This window comes from Palaemon carinicauda, chromosome 33 (assembly GCF_036898095.1).
Source record: "Palaemon carinicauda isolate YSFRI2023 chromosome 33, ASM3689809v2, whole genome shotgun sequence".
NCBI classification, from domain to species: Eukaryota; Metazoa; Arthropoda; class Malacostraca; order Decapoda; family Palaemonidae; genus Palaemon; species Palaemon carinicauda.
In genome coordinates this window covers 23,813,492-23,836,769 of record NC_090757.1, presented here as the reverse complement: position 1 = coordinate 23,836,769, position 23,278 = coordinate 23,813,492, and the positions used below count along the sequence as shown (strand labels likewise).

The 23,278-nt window shown below is 34.6% G+C and overlaps 1 protein-coding gene across 1 annotated transcript; it reads right to left on the bottom strand.

Moving 5' to 3' along the window:
- Positions 1-1,367: 1,367 nt before the first annotated feature.
- Positions 1,368-21,484, bottom strand: LOC137626091 (uncharacterized). The gene is made up of 9 exons (XM_068357173.1): positions 21,426-21,484; positions 17,343-18,388; positions 17,044-17,099; positions 15,967-16,037; positions 15,116-15,289; positions 3,456-3,587; positions 3,111-3,284; positions 2,143-2,316; positions 1,368-1,698 (listed from the first exon to the last, which is right to left on the bottom strand). The coding sequence occupies exons 1-9, from the start codon at positions 21,435-21,437 to the stop codon at positions 1,582-1,584; spliced, it is 1,956 nt and encodes a 651-aa protein (XP_068213274.1). The 5' UTR covers positions 21,438-21,484; the 3' UTR covers positions 1,368-1,581.
- Positions 21,485-23,278: the final 1,794 nt, after the last annotated feature.

Genomic DNA, 23,278 nt, shown 5'->3' with positions numbered 1-23,278 from the left:
TTTTATGAATAAAAATGTGAAAATTGGAGCTAGCGACTTAAAGTTGTTTGGTGACCAGTGAGAAACTAATGTCTTGAATTGAAATTCGCTCTGTAATTATGTTTGTTTATCCATATGGAACAAGCAGACCAAGTTTTATCAAAATCGAACAGTAAATAAGCACACAGAAAGAAAAAAACGAGGAGGTTAGGTTAGGTTAGGTAGTGATGGTGATGGAGGGATACCTAGAAATAAATATTCACCAAAAATTGAAATTTCGATTTAGGGAAAAAACCTTCTGTGTTTTTCTAGGTATTATGTCACTTAATGGCCTAAAACATCTAAATATTATATTACTTAAGGCATAAGAGCAGGACAAGCAAAGAAATATTTCTCGTTTTTTCTTTTTCGGGAGAGGGGTGTATTTCTTTGCTTGTCCTGCTCTTATGCCTTAAGTAATATAATATTTAGATGTTTTAGGCCATTAAGTGACATAATACCTAGAAAAACACAGAAGGTTTTTTCCCTAAATCGAAATTTTGATTTTTGGTGAATATTTATTTCTAGGTATCCCTCCATCACCATCACTACCTAACCTAACCTAACCTCCTCGTTTTTTTCTTTCTGTGTGCTTATTTACTGTTCGATTTTGATAAAACTTGGTCTGCTTGTTCCATATGGATAAACAAACATAATTACAGAGCGAATTTCAATTCAAGACATTAGTTTCTCACTGGTCACCAAACAACTTTAAGTCGCTAGCTCCAATTTTCACATTTTTATTCATAAAATCCTTTATTTTCCCTGTAGGATGATAAAACTTACAGAGGATATGCCTTATTATAGTGCTAATAATGCCTCAAAATTTCATTAGCCTGTCTTGATTAGTGTATTTTTGGCAAATATTTTTACAATTAGCACCCTCTCAAACCCGGAGCCTACCCTTTTGTCAAATTGCTAATATATATATATATATATATATATATATATATATATATATATATATATATATATATATATATATATATGTGTGTGTGTGTGTGTATATATATGTGTATATATATATATATATATATATATATATATATATATATATATGTATATATATGTATATGTGTATATATATATGTGTATATATATATATATATATATATATATATATATATATATATATATATATATATATATATATATATAGCATTACAAAGAGGCATTATTTGATTATTTATGCCAATTAATAAACATGTTGGTTATGAAAACACATTTTGACTGAAATTTTAATATTTTAAATTCCATATATCTCAAACAGATTATGCATATAACAATGAATGTAGTAAGATTAAGCCTTTAGTATTAGAGAGAGAGAGAGAGAGAGAGAGAGAGAGAGAGAGAGAGAGAGAGAGAGAGAGAGAGAGAGAGAGAGAGAGAGAGAGAGAGAGATTGTCGTCATGGAAAGCTTTTTATAGACTATTATTATTCAATGAATTGTCTTTTACCTGTTCCGATAACTGATACTATTTTGCTCACCAATTAATTTACATATTTGGCCATTCCGTTATATTCTCATTTCTGTGAAACGTCATCCAAGGCAAAGCTGCTTCTTTACCGAGTTAATTCACGACACACGGGATAATCTTCGCCGTCGTTCGGAAGTTTCTGGCAGATCTTTAGTCGTAGCCAATTTTGGCTTGCCATTGCCCAATAGGAATCCAGAACGGTCTGAAATGAAAATTGTAACATTTACGACATTTAATACATTAAAACCAAATTTCGAAATACTGTTTTTATCTAAATTTGAGATAAATTGAGTTAATTTAAATATATTAGATCAGTTACATATTATTATTAATTGCTAAGCTATAACCCTAGTTGGAAAAGCAGGATGCTATAAGCCCAGGGTCCCCAACAGGGAAAATAGCCCAGTGAGGAAAGGAAACTAGGAAAAATAAAATATTTTAAGAACAGTAACAGCATTAAAATAAATATTTCCTATATAAACTATAAAAACTTTAACAAAGAAAATTCCTTTCTTTGAAACGCTTCATGTACTGCGTTATTACAGCTTATTCGGTAAAGGCTAGGCGTAACCAACGAATACATAAAGTAATGTTAATTCACGTACCTTCTCAAGTAATCTATTATCATGTCTGATAACTAACTCACCCTATTAAGGACTAAAATCGGCACATCCAACACAGACGTCGAAGACAGAGACTGTCCCACAATGTCCAAGGTTTCCCGGTGGTTCATCATGGCACTTTGGAATAGACGCTGGCCTTCTCCTGTGGTCATGCAGTTAAACAGTGGTTTCCATTGTTGGCCGGCCATTCTACCACACTGATTAAGTTGGGTGGAAGAACAAATTAGCTTGGTTTAAACAACTTATATCCTTATATTCTATTTCGCTTTGAAGTAATCAAAGGTTGATCAATGAATTAAGTTTTATGACTTCGTGGCAAATTACAGTACTGTATACGTTTGCTATATGCGTAAATGAAATGCAGTCAAACCAAACCCAGCTGAACTAGCTTATTCTTATCTAATAAAGTTAACCTCGGTTAATGTACTGTATATGTGGCGTCGGCTAATGCTGCTATATACAGTATGTATCCGTTGTGTTTATATTATATGTATATATATATATATATATATATATATATATATATATATATATATATATATATATATATATATATATATATATATTGTGTACACATGTATGTATATATATTGTGTATATATATATGTATATATATATATATATATATATATATATATATATATATATATATATATATATATATGTGTGTGTGTGTGTGTGTGTGTGTTTGTGTATTTAGGTGTCGTATTTATCAATATTAGTCTTATTTTCTTTTATCTTAGTCATTGTTATGTCCACTTGAAGTTTTGCAGAGTTTTGGAATATTTAATGTTGAAGATTTTATTATTAACAGATTAGTCTGAGGTCGCAGGATGAACTTTCTTAGCATGTGACTGATTTATTAGTTTATATGAAACTTCCACGACACTAATGAAGGCTACTGATGGCGATTTTTTTTTCGTTATATTGGCGATCATAATGTAAGCATGTCATGGGAATTAAAAATTGCTTATTTTTACCATTCACTCACCTTTCTCGTAGCTCCGATAGCCTCTGTTGGTTTGACCTTGACCTTCGTGAACGAAGATTTCAGGAGGCAGGTCGTGAAAGTTACAATTGACCTCTGATCCGAATAGTACTTCGATGCGCACTGAATGACCTGCCCCAAACCGTCTGCAATCACCCGCTCGTTGCTGTCACCTGCCTGTAGCAGATCTCATGACTTTATCATTGTTATTTTTAAAAAAGATTCGCCTGAAGGGTAGTCTATCAAGATTAATAAACTCACATCATCTGATATTATGATTTATGGTCTTTAATTTGGTTTCAATATTAAAAGAAACAATCGAAATACAAGAAAGAAAACGCGAGTTACCTGTGTCACAATAGGGAGAAGAGTGATCTTGATATAATCTTGAAAATTCTTAGCGACCGGTTTGATGTATTTGTCTAAGACGATTCTTGATTTGTGGCCACGGACGGGAAACACAGTTGTCAGTTCGAGTTCCTGAGAAAGAAAGAAAAAAAAAGGTTTTTGATGTTTTTGAGTGGCACCAGGCATCGGAAAGTCAATGCTAAGCTTCATTCGTATTACGGGGTCTGTGCTGGAGAGATAGGAGGGCCTTATTTGAATATTTTCTAGTTAGAATTTGATAGTTCCTTATTGCCTGGATTTTGTGACGTGATATTACCTTTAGTGCACCTTACTTGGTGATGTGTAAGCATTAAGATTTCAAGTCTCTTTGACATTTAGCCTTATACTTTACCTCCAATCATGCTTTTATTTCTTGCATCCTTTTGTTTGATTCCTTGTTGCTTTCAGTTTCACTGTGTAATTATACCTCTTGTACCTTTGCAGTGAAAGGTATCTACTGCCTAACCTTATGCCCCTTTATGACTGGGACCTAGCACCAGGCTCCTGAAATTGTTTTCTTACCAAATTAATTATGCTATTTTCTACTTTAATAATTAGGGGGAAATCCATTCATTATTAATATTCCTAATGTAATAGATATTTGAATCTCCCCTGGTTTGGTACTAAGAGAGTTTGAAAGTGTCAACCAAAGAACATATTATTGTTACTATCGGTAGATGTATTTGTAATCATCATCATCATCATCATCATCATCATCTCTACCCACGCCTATTGACGCAAAGGGCCATGGTTAGATTTTGCCAGTCGTCTCTATCTTGAGCTTTTAATTTAATACATCTCCACTCATCATCTCCCATTTTACGTTTCATAGTTCTCAGCCATGTAGGCCCGGGACTTCCAACCTTTTTAGTGCCTTGGAGAGCCCAGTTAAACGTTTGTTGAACTAATATCTCATGGGGAGTGCGAAGAGCGTGCCCAAACCATCTCCATCTACCCCTCACCATAAATCTCATCCACATATGGCACTCGATTACACTCTCTCATAGTTTCATTTCTAATCCTATCCTGCCATTTAACTCACAAAATTTTTTGAGGGCTTTGTTCTCGAATCTACTAAATCTGTTTATTGTCATACGACTCATGTCCATAAAGTAACACAAATCTTACTAAACTGATATATAGCCTGATTTTTATATGTAGTTTCAGGCGATTTTATTTTCAAATTTTACCCAACCTTGCCATTTTCTGATTTGCTTTTCTCAATCTTTCACTAAACTCCAATACTAATAACCTGTATTTGAGATCATAGTTCCTAAATACTTATATGATTCTACCTCATTAATTATTTCTCCTTTCAATGATATTTCATCTTCCTTTGCATATTCCACTCTCATCCTCTGTTTTTTTTTTCTATTTATCTCCAGCCCAACCTCGTGTAATATTTCATGCATTCTGGTAAGCAAGCATTGCAAATCCTGCGATGTTCTGCTAATGAGGACAGGATCATCAGCATACTATAGGTCGGCTAATTTCCTATTACCATTCCAGTTCAACCCTTCTTCGCCATCTCCGACTGTTCTACGCATTACAAAATCCATGAGGAGGATAAACAACATAGGTGACAACACATTCCCATGGAGTACTCCGCTGTTCACTGGAAATTCATTTGATAGAACTCCACTAACATTAACGTTGCACTTGCTATGCTCATGGACAGACTAAATCAAATTTACATATATAAGAGGAATTCCACAATAACGCTGGACACTCCACAAAATTGGCCGTTGCACAGTATCAAAGGCTTTTTCATAGTCCACAAATGCCATCAAAAGTTGATTTTTATATGCTATGCGTTGCTGTACAACACACCTCAAAATGAAAATTTGGTCAGTACAACATATACATTTTCTAAATCATGCTTGTTGATCTCTCAGCTTTTCATCAATTTTAATCCCTCGTCTCTTTAGAATAAGCATGGTATATGTTTTTATGACAACTGAGATAACTGTGATGCATCTGTAATTACTGCAATCTGCCAGGTCTCCCTTTTTTGCTATTTTTGCCAACACTTCTAGTTCCCATTCATCAGGTTTTGCCTCTTCATGCCACATTATACAAAATCATTTTGTAAGTATTCTGGGGTCATTTCATTTTTCAGCCAGTACCATCTCGGCAGTTATTCCATAGTAACCAGGGGCTTTCTATCTCCTGAGTTTTTTTAATGATAGCTTCGACTTCAAACACTCTGAATTAATTTATGGACACAGCAAGGTCTTCCCCAGCTTCAGGTATATCAATCAAATTATTCCCTTCATATCTCCTATTCATGACCTCACTAAAGGGTTCCATCTAACGTTGCCTTTCTTCATTATTTGTTGTTATAGCAGATCCACTTATCTCTTTGATGGGTGTATGCTTCTTCTTTGCCCCATAGATTTCATTAATAATTCTATGAGTGATTCTCACATCCTAGCCACTCTCCGAATTCATAGCTTTGTCAGTCTCGTGCTTTCCTGTCTTAAATATTCTCTCCAGCCATTCTTGGCTTTTCTTTTGACCTCACTATCGATACTTGAATACTTAGCATGCTCTACCTTGTTATTTTCATTACGTCCTCGAAAACTATCAATAATCCATTTCTGTCTCTGTCTTCTTTTTATAGTATCACACGTATCATTTGATATCCATGGTTTTCTCCTTGTAACAGCATAACCCAAAACTTCAGCTACCAACTGAATGATATATGTTCTTAATATCACATGATTCTGTATTAATTGGCGTCTCTTCATCTCTCAAAGTCTCCAAGACTGCCAATCTATTCCTACATTCAATTGCAAATATTTCTCTGTGCTTATATTCCAGAAGCTTAGTTGTATCAAACCTAGGTATTCTAGCTATATTTCTATTGGGTACTTTCAGTTTTAATTTCAGTGTGGTAATGAGGAGCTGGTGATCACTACCAATATCTGCACCTCTATAGCTTCTTATATTGCTCAGAGTCCTCTTTATTAATGGCTATATGATTTGTTTGATTTTTGTAATTGCCACATTGTGAAGTCCATGTATATTTGTGGATGTCCTTGTGCAGGAAGAGAGTACCCCCAATGACAAGATTGTTTTTCATTTAGAAACTTATAAAATGTGCTCCATTTTCATTTGCAACTTTGCCAAGACCCGCATCATTCATCACATTCTCTATACCGTGATTATTCCTTCCAACTTCACCATTGAGGTCACCAATCACAATTTTCATATCTCTCTCTGGGATCTCATCAATTACACTCTGCAATTCTTCATAGTATTCATCTTTCCTTTCTTCAGGGGAATCATTGTTGGTGCATAACAAACTGTAATAATCATATTGCACTGCTTTGATTTGAACTTTGCTAGTAGCAATCTACTATTTACAGCTCTCCATTCCGTCAGTGCCTTTTCTGCTCTTGGTTTCATCAACATTCCCACCTCTTCTCTTCCAACGCCATCTGTCCTACCTGAATATATATATATATATATATATATATATATATATATATATATATATATATATATATATATATATTGTATATATATATATATTATATATATTATATATATATAAATTATATATATAAATTATATATATTATATATATATAAATTATATATATTATATATTATATATTATATATATATTTTATTCCAGCTGTTACCAAGTTGTGGAATGATCTTCCTTATCGGGTGGTTGAATCAGTAGAACTTCAAAAGTTCAAAGTTGGAGCAAATGCTTTTTTGTTGACCAGGCAGACATGAGTCTTTTTATAGTTTATTTATGACATATTTGTTTTTGATGTTGTTAATAGTTTATATATGACATGTCTGTTTTGACGTTGTTACTTATTTTAGAATGATTTATTGTTAATTTGTTCTCTTCATTTATTTATTTCCTTATTTCCTTTCCTCACTGGGCTATTTTTCCCTGTTGGAGCCCTTGGGCTTATAGCATCTTGCTTTTCCAACTAGGGTTGTAGCCTGGATAGTAATAATAATAATAATAATAATAATAATAATAATAATAATATATATGTATATATATATATATATAAATTATATATATATTATATATATATATATGTATATATATATATATATATATATATATATATATATATATATATATATATATATATATATATATATATATATATATATTGCCTTTGTCTAAGGTTTCCTTACAACATGTTTCACTACACTCAGGGCCAAGATATCCAAACTATATTTCATAAGTTAATTTTCTACTTGCTGTAACTTTCCAAACTGATTCATGGTTCTAACATTCCAATTTCCAACTAAGGCAAGTGACCCCTTCCGGTCATTACTGATTCCAGTAAAATTATCCGACAGGCGTCGGGAGTAGAAGCCAAAGAGACATAAGGTATTCATAAAAATGAAAGATATCCTTGTAAGCATAAGGTAGAAGTACAAGGTAATTCTCTGAAGCAAAAGGTAGAAGTATAAGAAAATCTTTCTTTCCATATTCATCATGATTACCTTTTACTTGCGAGGATATCCTCTAAGCAGAAGTAAAAGGTTGATTCGTGTTTCGGGAGCGCTTAGTTACATGTTGGAACTTGTAAGATTTAATTTGTGCTGTCAAGATAAGAAAGAGTTTAGTATTTATAATACGTATTTAATGCCCTGTTTTTACTTGTATTTAATTAAGTTTACGCATCAGAAAGAACAGACGCCACCGTGCCTTCCCCAAAGCCTCGCTGGCGACACCCCTTGCATTATAAGTTTTTTTACCTCTTTTTAGCTCCCCCACCCCTTGCATTAGAAGTTCTTTGACCTCTTTTTAGCTCCCCCACTTCTTGCATTAGAAGTACTGTGACCTCTTTTTAGCTCCCACACCCCTTACATTAGAAGTTCTTTGACCTCTTTTTAGCTCCCCCACTTCTTGCATTAGAAGTTCTTTGACCTCTTTTTAGCTTCCACACCCCTTGCATTAGAAGTTCTTTAACCTCTTTTTAGTTCCCCCACTTCTTGGATTAGAAGTTCTTTGACCTCTTTTTAGCTCCCTCACTCCTTGCGTTAGAAGTTCTTTGACCTCTTTTTAGCTCCCACACCCCTTGCATTAGAAGTTCTTTGACCTCTTTTTAGCTCCCCCACTTCTTGCATTAGAAGTTCTTTGACCTCTTTTTAGCTCCCCCACTTCTTGCATTAGAAGTTCTTTGACCTCTTTTTAGCTCCCACACCCCTTGCATTAGAAGTTCTTTGACCTCTTTTTAGCTCCCCCACTTCTTGCATTAGAAGTTCTTTGACCTCTTTTTAGCTCCCACACCCCTTGCATTAGAAGTTCTTTGACCTCTTTTTAGCTTCCACACCCCTTGCATTAGAAGGTCTTTGACCTCTTTTTAGCTCCCACACCCCTTACATTAGAAGTTCTTTGACCTCTTTTTAGCTCCCCCACTTCTTGCATTAGAAGTTCTTTGACCTCTTTTTAGCTTCCACACCCCTTGCATTAGAAGTTCTTTAACCTCTTTTTAGTTCCCCCACTTCTTGGATTAGAAGTTCTTTGACCTCTTTTTAGCTTCCACACCCCTTGCATTAGAAGTTCTTTGACCTCTTTTTAGCTCCCACACCCCTTGCATTAGAAGTTCTTTGACCTCTTTTTAGCTCCCACACCCCTTGCATTAGAAGGTCTTTGACCTCTTTTTAGCTCCCACACCCCTAGCATTAGAAGGTCTTTGACCTCTTTTTAGCTCCCACACCCCTTGCATTAGAAGTTCTTTGACCTCTTTTTAGCTCCCCCACCCGTTGCATTAGAAGTTCTTTGACCTATTTTTTAGCTCCCCCACCCCTTGCATTAGAAGTTCTTTGACCTCTTTTTAGCTCCCACACCCCTTGCATTAGAAGTTCTTTGACCTCGTTTTAGCTCCCACACCCCTTGCATTAGACGTTCTTTGACCTCTTTTTAGCTCCCACACCCCTAGCATTAGAAGTTCTTTGACCTCTTTTTAGCTCCCACACCCCTTGCATTAGAAGGTCTTTGATCTCTTTTTAGCTCCCACACCTCTTGCATTAGAAGTTCTTTGACCTCTTTTTAGCTCCCCCACCCGTTGCATTAGAAGTTCTTTGACCTCTTTTTAGCTCCCACACCTCTTGCATTAGAAGTTCTTTGACCTCTTTTTAGCTCCCACACCTCTTGCATTAGAAGTTCTTTGACCTCTTTTTAGCTCCCCCACCCGTTGCATTAGAAGTTCTTTGACCCCTTTTTAGCTCCCACACCTTTGCATTAGAAGTTCTTTTACCTCTCTTTAGCTCCCACACCTCTTGCATTAGAAGTTCTTTGACCTCTTTTTAGTTCCCACACCCCTTGCATTAGAAGTTCTTTGACCTCTGTTTAGCTCACCCACCCCTAGCATTAGAAGTTCTTTGACTTCCTTTTAGCTCCCCTACCCCTTGCATTAGAAGTCCTTTGACCTATTTTTAGCTCCCACACCTCTTGCATTAGAAGTTCTTTGACCTCTTTTTAGCTCCCATACCCCTTGCATTAGAAGTTCTTTGACCTCTTTTTAGCTCCCACACCCCTTGCATTAGAAGTTCTTTAACCTCTATTTAGCTTCCCCACCCCTTGCATTAGAAGTTCTTTGACCTCTTTTTAGCTCCCCCACCCCTTGCATTAGAAGTTCTTTTACCTATTTTTAGCTCCCACACCCCTTGCATTAGAAGTTCTTTGACCTCTTTTTAGCTCCCCCACCCCTTGCATTAGAAGTTCTTTGACCTCTTTTTAGCTCCCACACCCCTTGCATTAGAAGTTCTTTGACCTCTTTTTAGCTCCCACACCCCTTGCATTAGAAGGTCTTTGACCTCTTTTTAGCTACCACACCCCTTGCATTAGAAGTTCTTTGACCTCTTTTTAGCTCCCACACCTCTATTATTAGAAGTCCTTTGACCTCTTTTCAGCTCTCTTACCTCAAGCATTAGAAGTTCTTTGACCTCTCTTTATAGCTCCCACACCTCTAATATTAGAAGTTCTTTGACCTCTCTCTTTAGCTCCCACACTTCTAGCATTAGAAGTTCTTTGACATTTATTTCTAGGTTTCATACTTTTAGCATTAGAGGGTCTTCGATCTATATTTTGAGGTGCCTTACTTCTAGCATTAGAAGCTCTCTATTTTTAGGTGTCTTACCTCATGCATTAGAGGCTCCTGTTCACTGTTCTCTCCTGTCTTCTAGTTTTCAAGATCTTCTTTCATTAGATTATCTGTTTCTTTCGAGATTTCATTTTCTCTTTTTCTTAGTTCGTCAGTGTCCTAGTCAAAAGAGATTTCAGTGCCGCAAGTCCTCACTTCGTCAGATTCCTCAGGGAAATCGAAGGCATTTATTTTCTACCTATCTGGGCAATGAGTAAAGAGATGAATACTATCGATTTCTCCCCATACACTATCATGCCAAAGTAAATGACGAGAAACATGATATATTTACCAATGTCGTCTGGATATGTCCTTACTTCAATGGCGAATTTTGGGACAATCCTGTTGAAGAACTACACGTCACTCACCGTTCAGTTGAACCATTCTGCCTCCATCCTTATTCTCCGCAATCCATTTTTGCACCGATACAAAGCCTCGTACTTTTTCCAAGAGTCTCCTTTAATAAGACATCGTCGCAAAAGCCCAAGCAAAGGATCCTTCAAGGCGCATTCATTATGATCTTCAAAGCTCAGCTGCCAACAGAAGATCCCGTGTCTTTCTATAGGTCGGGCTATATAAAACGAACGATCGGCAACTTTGGCAGCAACCAAAACCATCTGTAGTTGATGGTGTTCCGAAGACGTAACACAATTCTTACCGGCAGCTTCCTATTCCGCCAGAACGCGATCTCTGTGAGTTAAGTGAAATCCTTCTCCCAGTCATCAACTCATTTCCTCTTACTCATATTGACGCGCAATTCCTTGGTTAGATTTCGCCAGCTACATACAGATCATGTGAGGTGTTGCAGGGTACGTTTTAAAAAATGAAGATCAGGTCTTCAGAAGTCATTTGAAGCTCTGGGAGGAGTCGTTCAGGACTGCTCCTGGAAATTTCAGTTCTGGAGTCATTCAGAAATCCATGTTAAGTATACGGCTATGTCCTTTGAAGACTTTTGGAAATTCGGGAAAGTTTTCTTCCGAAACCGTTCTGAGATTCCGTTCTGGAGGCATTCAGAATTCCATGCTAAGTCTATAGCTATTTTTCTGAAGCCATTTGGAAATCTGGGAAAGTTTTCTTCTGATACCGTTCTGAGATTCCGTTCTGGAGGCATTCAGAATTCCATGCTGTCTATGGCTATTTTCTCTGAAGCCATTTGGAAATCCGGGAAGATTTTCTTCCGAATTCTTTTAGGACTCGCGAAAAATTCCAATCTTGTTTTATAACAACAACAATAATAATAATGATAATAATAATAATAATAATAATAATAATAATAATAATAATAATAATAATAATAATAATAATAATAATAGTAATAATAACAATAATAATAAAATACGTGATTAGATTTATGGATTCGAGTTGAAAAGTTTTGAAGATGCTAAACGCTCAACTTTGCAGTTTGAAGGAAACTTAAGATACCCGGACGAAGGGCGAAGGGTAATAGAGGTTTAAAGCAAACCGAATTGGAATAGTTGATTTCAGCTAAATTATTTTAGGTTTGGGATTTAGAACAATCTATTTCTGGTACGAGTCGAGATTTATATATATATATATATATATATATATATATATATATATATATATATATATATATATATATATATATATATATATACATATATACATATATATATATATATATATATATATATATATATATATATATATATATATATGTGTGTGTGTGTGTGTGTGTATATACATGCATGTATATAAGCTTTTGCAGTATATGAATATTCTGTGTATATATGTATATTTATACGATGTATATATATACATATATACACAGACATATATATACATACATATACATATATATACATACATATATGTATGTATATATATATATATATATATATATATATATATATATATATGTATGTATATATACTATATTTATATATATGAATACAGTATATTTGCATGTACTGTATACATACATACATACATACATACATACATACATATATACTGTTTGTACATACATACATCCCTAAATACAGCAGCCTTCGTATTCTCCCAACTGTTTATACATGCAAAAGCAGATGTAAAATGCATATCACCAAGTTATGGCTTAACCTTGATATTTCATCGAGATTCCAGGTGTGGACAAGATATCTGTCCGCAAGCCACTGTACATTTTGTTCTTCAAAACGGAATAACATCTTGAAATCACCATCAAGTGTGTGTAAACGGGGCATGTATTGTTTAACATGCCTCACATCCACAAAATCTGCCATCGTGCTGAGAATCGGACAGCACAACCTTTCTCTTCGAACTGCATTCTGCTACTGACCAGACTCGGCTTTTTCGAAGCATATGCTCTTTATATGAAGTAAAGGGTCTTCCTTATGTATAACCATTTACTTTTATGTGATTATAAGGATATGCTTTTGGATTAGTACAAGCTTTTGCTTGAAATGTTTATGAATACAAGTAGAAGGATTTCCTTCATATTTTGCAAGTATAAGCATATCCTTTTCTTTATGAATACTGCCCCATGTCTATCGCCTTATATCCAATCCGTCACCCTGCTGCCATTGACTTGATCAAGATTTAGGTTGGCATTTCCTCCACACCCAAAGTTCTTGTTACTCCTTCAGGTTGCTCATCCGCTTTTATATATATATATATATATATATATATATATATATATATATATATATATATATATATATATATATATGTGTGTGTGTGTGTGTGTGTTGTATATATATTATTTATATATGAATATATATATATACATATATATATATATATATATATATATATATATATATATATATATATATACATATGTACATTCATATGTATATATATGTGTATATACGTGTACAAATTTATATGTATATATATAAATATATATATATATGTATATATGTATGTATATAGATATATATATATATATATATATATATATATATATATATATATATATATATATATATGTATGTATATAAATGTATATATATATGTATATGTATATATATGTATGTATATATATATATATATATATATATATATATATATATATATATATATATGTATACATGTATGTATATAAATGTGTATATATATATATATTTATATATATATGTTATATATATACACACATATGTATATATAATATAGATATATGTATAAATATATACATTTATAATATATGTATAAATATATATATATATATATATATATATATATATATATATATACATATATATATATATATATATATATATATATATACATATACATATATATATATATATATATATATATATATATATATATATATATATACATATACATATACATTTACATATATATATATATATACATATATATGTATATATATACACACATATATATATGTATATATATATATATATATACATATACATATATATATATATATATATATATATATATATATATATATATATATACATATACATATATATATATATATATATATATATATATATATATATATATATATATATATATATATATACATATACATATACATTTACATATATATATATATATATATATACATATATATGTATATATATACACACATATATATATGTATATATATATACATATATATATACACACACACACACACACACTGGGCATACGATGTCTCAAGATGACCTCAGGGCGGAGGAAAAAGGATATGAAGAATTGACCAAGCGCTTTCCTGTTGCTATTACATCTCTTTACATGTGAATAATTGAAACCACACTATTAATTATAAGCTAATAAAGAACTTATATTTTACAAAGATATTTTTAAATGAAATATAATTGAAACCTGTTTAATTACGAAAATTTTTAAAGACCTGCTTAACAGCAGCCCAGTTATGTACAAACGGGGTGAAGTACTGGTAAACAGCATTTGTAAACAACTCTCTTTTAAGTAAATTGCTCATTTTTATTATTTATACGTCATGCCGGAAGTTTCTTTGTATTAATGTATTTTTAAATCATAAGACCTAGAGGAGGTATATTAAGAACATAAAAGCACTTGGTTAATTCAGTTTCAATTTTTCTCCCGGCCTACTGTCGTCACACACACACACACACACACACACACACACATATATATATATATATATATATATATATATATATATATATATATATATAGAGAGAGAGAGAGAGAGAGAGAGAGAGAGAGAGAGAGAGAGAGAGAGAGAGAGAGAGAGAGAGAGAGAGAGAGAGAGCATATATATACATATACATATATATATATATATATATATATATATATATATATATATATATATATATATATATATATATATATATATATATATATATATATATACATAATATTTATACATGTGTGTATGTTCTAAAATTTGCATAATTTTCCATTGCTATATAACGTATTGCAATCTCCCTATCAACAACATAAAAACACACTAAAACGTTTAAACTTTTTTCATGATATTGTCTGAAGTACAATTTTGATTTACCTTTGTCCGCCGCTGTTTTGTCTGTCTATGTGGTCGCTCATTTACATCAAAGGCGTTGGAAATTGCTTTATCGGCGTCCACCATGCCAACAGTCTCGCACTGGTAATCGCCAGTGCAGTCGTTGAAACAGCATTTTGAGTCGGCGGGGCACTGACTGTCAAATATGCACCACGTCTGCAAAGGAGGAAAGAGCTCTTATCGAGAATGTAAACGACGGGATGCTGTTTCGTGGGTTGCATTTTCATGTTCGGATCCTTCGTGATTTCGTGCGTTGAAGAAGGACATGTGTTTAACTCGCATGTACAGTTGGACACAGGAATTTCTGGTACACCTCTGGGAAGTCCACCCTTTCATATCCTAACTGTGCGGCCAGGAGCTGGGCGGGGCTTATTCACAAGAACTTTCCGCACAGAATTGGTGTGACAGGGCGTACTTCCTCAAAGCAAGGTGTAACAGAAATTCCTGTGTTCATCTGTACCTGTTGGTTTGTAAACGCATGTATGCTTCTAGTAAATGCATCGGGGCATATATAGTATATCATAACCGTACTGAATTATTTTTTTTGTCTATACACTATCTGTATACAAGTGTATATTCGCCAATGGAAATTCAATTGCTTGAAGCGTGCCAACAAATATGACTTCATTGTATCTACATTGATAGAAAATGAGATAACACGTCTTGAAATTCAATTTTCCTTGCTTACATTGTGCATACACGCAAGGATATAGAATCTTATGCATGTGTTCATGTTCCGTGTAAATTAATTCATATTGATAAATGAATGAATGTTTTATTACATTCATTCCTATATACGTTTCTCATATATTCATGCTGCACAGAAAACTTACCGTTGGTTTATAGCTGCTTGAAAATCGGGTTTTGCATGTTGCCACATCATGAATAGGACATTCCCTCTTTCCTGGAAGATAATTGAGAATAAATACATTTAGTTTTATTTTCTGGTCTATAAAGCATTTTCTGATCAAACTAAGTAATTCTCCGTTGTCAAATCTGAAGCTACCCGACGATTTCTGGTAGAACTCTATTTAATATTCCATCTAAATTTGGAACACACGAGAAGTAGCTCGTATTGCTGTTGTTGGACTGAGATAAGCTATGATAATGTTTATCGGGATGCGAACTCTCTTCCGTGAATGCTGTAGCTTTCGATAAGAAAACATTATAGTCCATTTCTTTTAGCGAGGCAGATTTGCACCGACTCGCAACGGTGCCCTTTTAGCTCGGAAAAGTTTTCTGATCGCTAATTGGTTAGAATATCTTGTCCAACCAATCAGTGATCAGGAAACTTTTCCGAACTAAAAGGGCACCGCTGCGAGTCGGTGCAAATATGCCTCGCTAAAAGAAATGGACTATAGATGTCTGGTGAGAGCTGGGAAAGGTCACACCAAGACTCAAAAGCTTCTATTACACAGTGAATGAGTCTTGATTCTTTCCTGACCATAATGTATTTGTTCTGTATTAAAATTGTTTTTATCTAATCATGTAATGTATTGGAAGCTTGTGAACAAGAAAGGTGAACTGCGTGACTTTATAAAGGATGAGTGTGCTCGATTTCCTTTTGAAATCCTTTGTTTAAATGGGAGTAATTTTGATATCAGTTTACGAGAAAAAGCAATTTCTCTCTCTCTCTCTCTCTCTCTCTCTCTCTCTCTCTCTCTCTCTCTCTCTCTCTCTCTCTCTCTCTCTCAATTAGCGGATATTGAAAATCTCTCTCTCAATTAGCTGATATTTAAAGTCTCTCTCTCTCTCTCTCTCTCTCTCAATTAGCGGATATTGAAAATCTCTCTCTCAATTAGCTGATATTTAAAGTCTCTCTCTCTCTCTCTCTCTCTCTCTCTCTCTCTCTCTCTCTCTCTCTCTCTCTCTCTCTCTCTCAGCTGATACTGAAAGTAAAATGGTCTTACTGTTGTCACAGCAATAGGTCGTTCCCCTCTCATTGTCGACACATATCGTCTTGCACCTGTGAGGAGCAGTAGATTTTCCATTAATTGATTTCTTTATATTCATTTGTTGTTTATAGATAGATGTATGATATCTATCTGCCTTTGAATGAATTTTTTTTATAACTCGGTAATTAAATGAACCTATCAACGTTATAGTAGTGCTAGCAGCTTTTTGTAATAATATTCTGTATTTTAGTTTTCTTCATTAACTATATTTAACTAGTAGTTTATATTTATTGAAAGGAATATTTGGAACTTACCCTTGTTGTGATGAATCCCTAATAGGCTCGTCACTGACGGTACCATTTCCATTTGGTTTCAATCTATTGGCTTTAGGTGCCTTTGTTAATATCCGGTTGTATGGAGGTCGGGTTGTAAGGGACGGGAAATGATCTGGCAAAACATCATTTTCAGGTATTGGAAGGGTATTTACGATCACTGGCAGATCAGTCGAGAATATCTGGTCTGGAACTTCCGTTTCGTCATCTTCTGAAGGTAACTCAGTGGAGAGCAATACGTTCTCTGTTGTTGAGTCTCCGTGATTATCGTCGTGTTCTTTATCGGTAAAGTTTAGGATGAGATTATCCTCTTCGAGTCTCTCTGAAATATAGGGTTGACTGGTAGGCAAATGGGGTGGTCTTGTAATGGGTTTAAATGGTGGTCTTGCAGTTGGTCTTACTGGTATGTAGGTTGGTCCCACTGGTATGTAAGTCGGTCTTGCAGTTGGTCTTATTGGTATGTAAGTTGGTCCCACTGGTATGTAAGTTGGTCTTACAGTAGGTCTTACTGGTATGTAGGTTGGTCCTACTGGTATGTAAGGTGGTCGTGTAGTTGGTCCCACTGGTATGTATGGTGGCCTTGTAGTTGGTCCCACTGGTATGTATGGTGGTCTAGTCGTTGGTCCCACTGGTATGTATGGTGGCCTTGTAGTTGGTCCCACTGGTATGTATGGTGGTCTAGTCGTTGGTCCCACTGGTACGTATGGTGGCCTTGTAGGAATGGGTACAATATACGTAGGCCATGGGGTTGTAGGAGCATAAGTTGGTGGAAGCCTTGTTGTTGGAGCCACTGTGCTCGTGGCGTATGGGTAGTAAAATCGACATGGATCATATTGATAGGGATAACATGGGTAGTAAGATTGACACCAGTTATTGTAACCTTGGTATACACCTCCTCCGGCGGTCCAGTTTGCCGGGTAACATCTTTTGCTTCTCTTCAGTGAAGTTTCCGTGACATTTTTTATGACAGCACCAGAATTTGCAGGCGAAAGAATAAATGGAAGCAGCACCCAGAGAATGGCCATCTTCTGAAAACATAGAATTAGGCAAAGATGAATTAGCGAAGAAATGGGAAAAAGTGGTATTTTTGTGTGTGTGATAATTTCATTTTAGTTAACTTAAAACTTCTTAATTTAAATGTCTGAAGAAAATTTGTTACTTGAAAAAGACATCAAACTAATAGTCTAAAAACACTCTCAATGGCCTGATATATCCAAGATCGATAAGAGAAAGGACCCAACGCCATTTGAACCAACAAACCAACTCTTAAACGGATATATGGAGGAAACTTTGGGTGTAAGGGATATGAGAAGATTGTGAAAGTTCTCCAGGAAAGGAATTATATCTGTTGCACGACTATGGTCGTTTGTCAACTGCTTTTGGAAGCAACCTTAAAGAAGGAGAAGAAGCACCTGGCATAAAGAAAACGTTACTATGAAGAAATAAGCAAAAAGGTTGTTTAACGGGACGAATTTCTTTTAGTTCATAGGTTGAGAAGGAAAACAAAATCCGAGATATTTCAGTTTTGATAAGATTACTAAGGTTTAAAGTCTGCTCATGAATGACGGAGGGATGGGACAGTGACATTGTCCTATCAAGCAGGACAATGCCCTAGAGAATGACCATATTATGTTACATGGAATCATCGCCCAAACCCCCTCTCCATCCAAGCTAGGACCAGGGAGGGCCAGGCAATGGCTGCTGGTGACTCAGAAGATAGACCTTTAAGCTCCTCAAACCCCTCATCCTTAGCTCACAAGAATAGTGAGATTGCAGCGACCTGAGGAACTAACGAGTTTGAGTGGGGACTCGAACCCCAGTCTGGCAGTCACCAGGCAAGAATGCTACCAACAGGCCACCACCGCAACTTAAAAACAAATGAAATAACTTGGGATGTTAGATCTATGCAAAATGAATATTGTGGTAAACTTAGCTTGCAAAATGCTGATAAAATCGAAAATTTCAACCGGACAGAATGTGACGAAATTGATCTGCACTTAAGATATTCTCTCAGGTTGAGTTCAACTTGCCATTAAACAAACAGGGGAGTAATTAATCTAGTTTAGCGAATGGACCGATAATTATTCATGTTTGCCTCTTTACTTTACCTTCCATGAAGTATATGCTGTCTTTGGCTTTAAAAGAATCACAAACTTCTGCCTTTTTTTGTGACGCCATTTTAATTTTACACTATTTTATTAGGAGTTCCGCTCGCGACGCCAATTTAATTTTACACTATTTTATTAGGAGCTCCGCTTGCAACGCCATTTTAATTTTACACTATTTTATTAGGAGTTCCGCTCGCGATGCCATTTTAATTTTACACTATTTTATTAGGAGCTCCGCTCGCAACGCCATTTTAATTTTACACTTATTTTATTAAGAGTTCCCCTCGTAACGCCATTTTAATTTTACACTTATTTTATTAAGAGTTCCCCTCGTAACGCCATTTTAATTTTACACTTATTTTATTAAGAGTTCCCCTCGTAACGCCATTTTAATTTTACACTTATTTTATTAAGAGTTCCCCTCGTAACGCCATTTTAATTTTACACTTATTTTATTAAGAGTTCCCCTCGTAACGCCATTTTAATTTTACACTTATTTTATTAAGAGTTCCCCTCGTAACGCCATTTTAATTTTACACTTATTTTATTAAGAGTTCCCCTCGTAACGCCATTTTAATTTTACACTTATTTTATTAAGAGTTCCCCTCGTAACGCCATTTTAATTTTACACTTATTTTATTAAGAGTTCCCCTCGTAACGCCATTTTAATTTTACACTATTTCATTAGGAGTTCCGCTCGCGACGCCATTTTAATTTTACACTATTTTATTAGGAGTTCCGCTCACGAGGTTTAGTAATGAAATTTTGTTAGCTTCCACTTTTCTAAATAGTTAGAAGTCTTCCCTATTTTGATAGTGTGGATGCAGATAAAATCTCCAGATCGGACACATTTCAACCTTACCGTCATACTGAGAGGGAATGAACTTTGTAACTAACTGAAATCCTGTGAATAACTTTACATCACAGTTAGAAGGCGACTCTAAATTATGCTATGGAAAGATAAGTGGGCACATAATATCAATACAATTCCGGTTATTGGTTTCGAAATTTTTAATTGCAAATCTCAAAAGCACAAAATGTTGGTAAAGGAAGTTTTTCTCATAACTTGATCGTATGATGTAGATATAAAATTACTACTTTGAACTTCCAAAATGTGTTATAAGTCGTATGTAACAAATATATTATCACCAATGAATTGGTAATTAAATATTCTCTAGATTAGTTTTTTTTTTTTTTTTTTTTTTTTTTTTTAATAAAATTGCAGTAATTTTTTCTCGTGTAATTTTATATGATTATCGGTATAACTGTCATGCCAACATCTTGATATTGTAGGAAGAAATCAGTTTCCTTTCAATTTATTCATATTTCGCATTTTTTTTTATTAGTCGCACGGCTTTTATTTACTCCAGTTTCATTTTTCTACCTTTATTTTCCTTTTATCTACGCCTTGCAATGGTTTCTTCCTACTTTATGTATTTCGATTATTCTCTCTCTCTCTCTCTCTCTCTCTCTCTCTCTCTCTCTCTCTCTCTCTCTCTCTCTCTCTCTCTCTCTCTCTCTTAATGATAATGCCAATAAGTTATAAACGTTCATGATCGACTCTCTCTCTCTCTCTCTCTCTCTCTCTCTCTCTCTCTCTCTCTCTCTCTCTCTCTCTCTTTAATGATAATGCCAATAAGTTATAAACGTTCATGATCGACTGTCTCTCTCTCTCTCTATCTCTCTCTCTCTCTCTCTCTCTCTCTCTCTCTCTCTCTCTCTCTCTCTCTCTCTCTAATGATAATCACAATAAGTTACAAACGTTCCTGACCGACTGGCCATGGAGATGGCGTTAAAGCACAGGGGGGGTAAACTTATCAAGTAATGCTTTGCGGCCTAAGATTTTATCTAAAGAAACTAATCAGGCCCATCTCGGCAAATCTACACATTGATTGATTGATTAGCTGCATTATGAAAGGAAAAGCTAAATAAATAATTAAGTAAATAAGACACTTACTAGAGCTTCCATGGCGTTCGCTCCACCTTCGGGTCGAAGTTACTCAGGCAATGATCGCCTCTACATTGGCATTGGTCAGTGACGCATATTAAGTTTGGTGTCTCTTAGATCCAGTGCGCATGCGTCAGACCACTGAACTGGGCTGAATTTCCATTTCAACCGGAAATCGAAAAATGTAAATAAATTCGTTATGGATGCATTCTAGTACTTTGTTGCTTTCGTGCTTTCATCGTAGTTCCTGTTTTTGACGTTGTTAATAGTTTATATAGGACATATCTGTTTTGACGTTACTGTTTTTAGAATGATTTATTGTTAATTTATTCTCATCATTTATTTATTTCCTTATTTCCTTCCCTCACTGGGCTATTTTTCCTTATTGGAGCCCTTGGCCTTATAGCATCTTGCTTTTCCAACTAGGGTTGTAGCTTGGCTAGTAATAATAATAATGATAATAATTAGCCAAACCATACAAATGCCTTCAATTAGGAAATATTCATTATAACGTTGATTCTTTTGGCCACAGTTCCTACCTTCTTGAAATATTCTTTCATTCGTATTTACGTGTTACTCTTTAGTTTGCCGTCGATTGGTTAGTTTGTTTGTTTTCCCAATAGAGAACACTGCTTCTCATTTAGTTAAACTTCTGTTTAACCAATCTTAATCGTTATTTTGTCTCTGGAAGATGTGATTGTCTTCTATGCTGTTCCTCTGCCTCATGTATGAAAGATGTGATTGTCTTCTTGTCTTCTATGCTGTTCCTCTGCCTCATGTATGAAATACTGACGTAATATGTATGTATAGTTTCATGACTCCATTTTATAGGCCTATGACTGTCTTACAGAAGGGTTGATTCCCGTACACTTGACTAAAAGAATCGGGAAAGTATATTTGCTGCTTATCTCAATTTTTGTTTTAGTTTGTGCCCAGTTTTCCTTGGTTGCATATGAAAGGAGAATTCCTGGCATAAAATTGAATTGAAATATTGCTCTTATATCTGATATATAAAATTAGGAGTAATGTTTTTATATCTGATATATAAAATTAGGAGTAATGTTTTTATATCTGATATATAGAAATAGGAGTATTTTTTATATCTGATATATAGAAGTAGGAGTAATGTTTTTATATCTGATATGTAAAATTAGGAGTAATGTTTTTATATCTGATATATAGAAATAGGAGTATTTTTTATATCTGATATATAGAAATAGGAGTAATGTTTTTATATCTGATATATAAAAATAGGAGTATTGTTCTTAAATCTGATATATAAAATTAGGAGTAGGGTTTCATACGCCAGCAAGCGCGTATTCGTATTAAACTGAAAATACAAATGAAAGGGCGAATCTTGATAGAAGTAGTAGGTTGGCCAGGGGACCAGCCACCCGTTGAGATACTACTGCTAGAGAGTTATGGGGTCCTTTGCCTGGCCAGACAGTACTACATTGGATCCTTCTCTTTAGTTACGGTTCACTTTCCCATTGCCTACACATAAACCGAATAGTCTGGCATATTCTTTACAGATTCTCCTCTGTCCTCATACACCTGACAACACTGAGATTACCAAACAATTCTTCTTCACCCAAGGGGTTTACTACTGCACTGTAATTGTTCAGTGGCTACTTTCCTCTTGGTAAGGGTGGAAGAGACTCTTTAGCTATGGTAAGCAGCTCTTCTAGGAGAAGGACACCCCAAATCAAACCATTGTTCTCTAGTCTTGGGTAATCCCATAGCCTCTGAACCATGGTCTTGCACTGTCTTGGGTAGAGTTCTCTTGCTTGAGGGTACACTCGGGTATACTATTCTATCTTATTGCTCTTCCTTTTGTTTGGCTAAGTTTTTATAGTTTATAT

What these genes read in the sequence shown, in the direction of transcription:
- LOC137626091 (XM_068357173.1), bottom strand. An exon ending in TTCTCCCTATTGTGACACAG is followed by an intron (nt 3,285 to 3,455) that starts GTAACTCGCGTT and finishes GATCTGCTACAG; the next exon opens with GCAGGTGACAGCAACGAGCG. An exon ending in CTATCGGAGCTACGAGAAAG is followed by an intron (nt 2,317 to 3,110) that starts GTGAGTGAATGG and finishes CAACTTAATCAG; the next exon opens with TGTGGTAGAATGGCCGGCCA.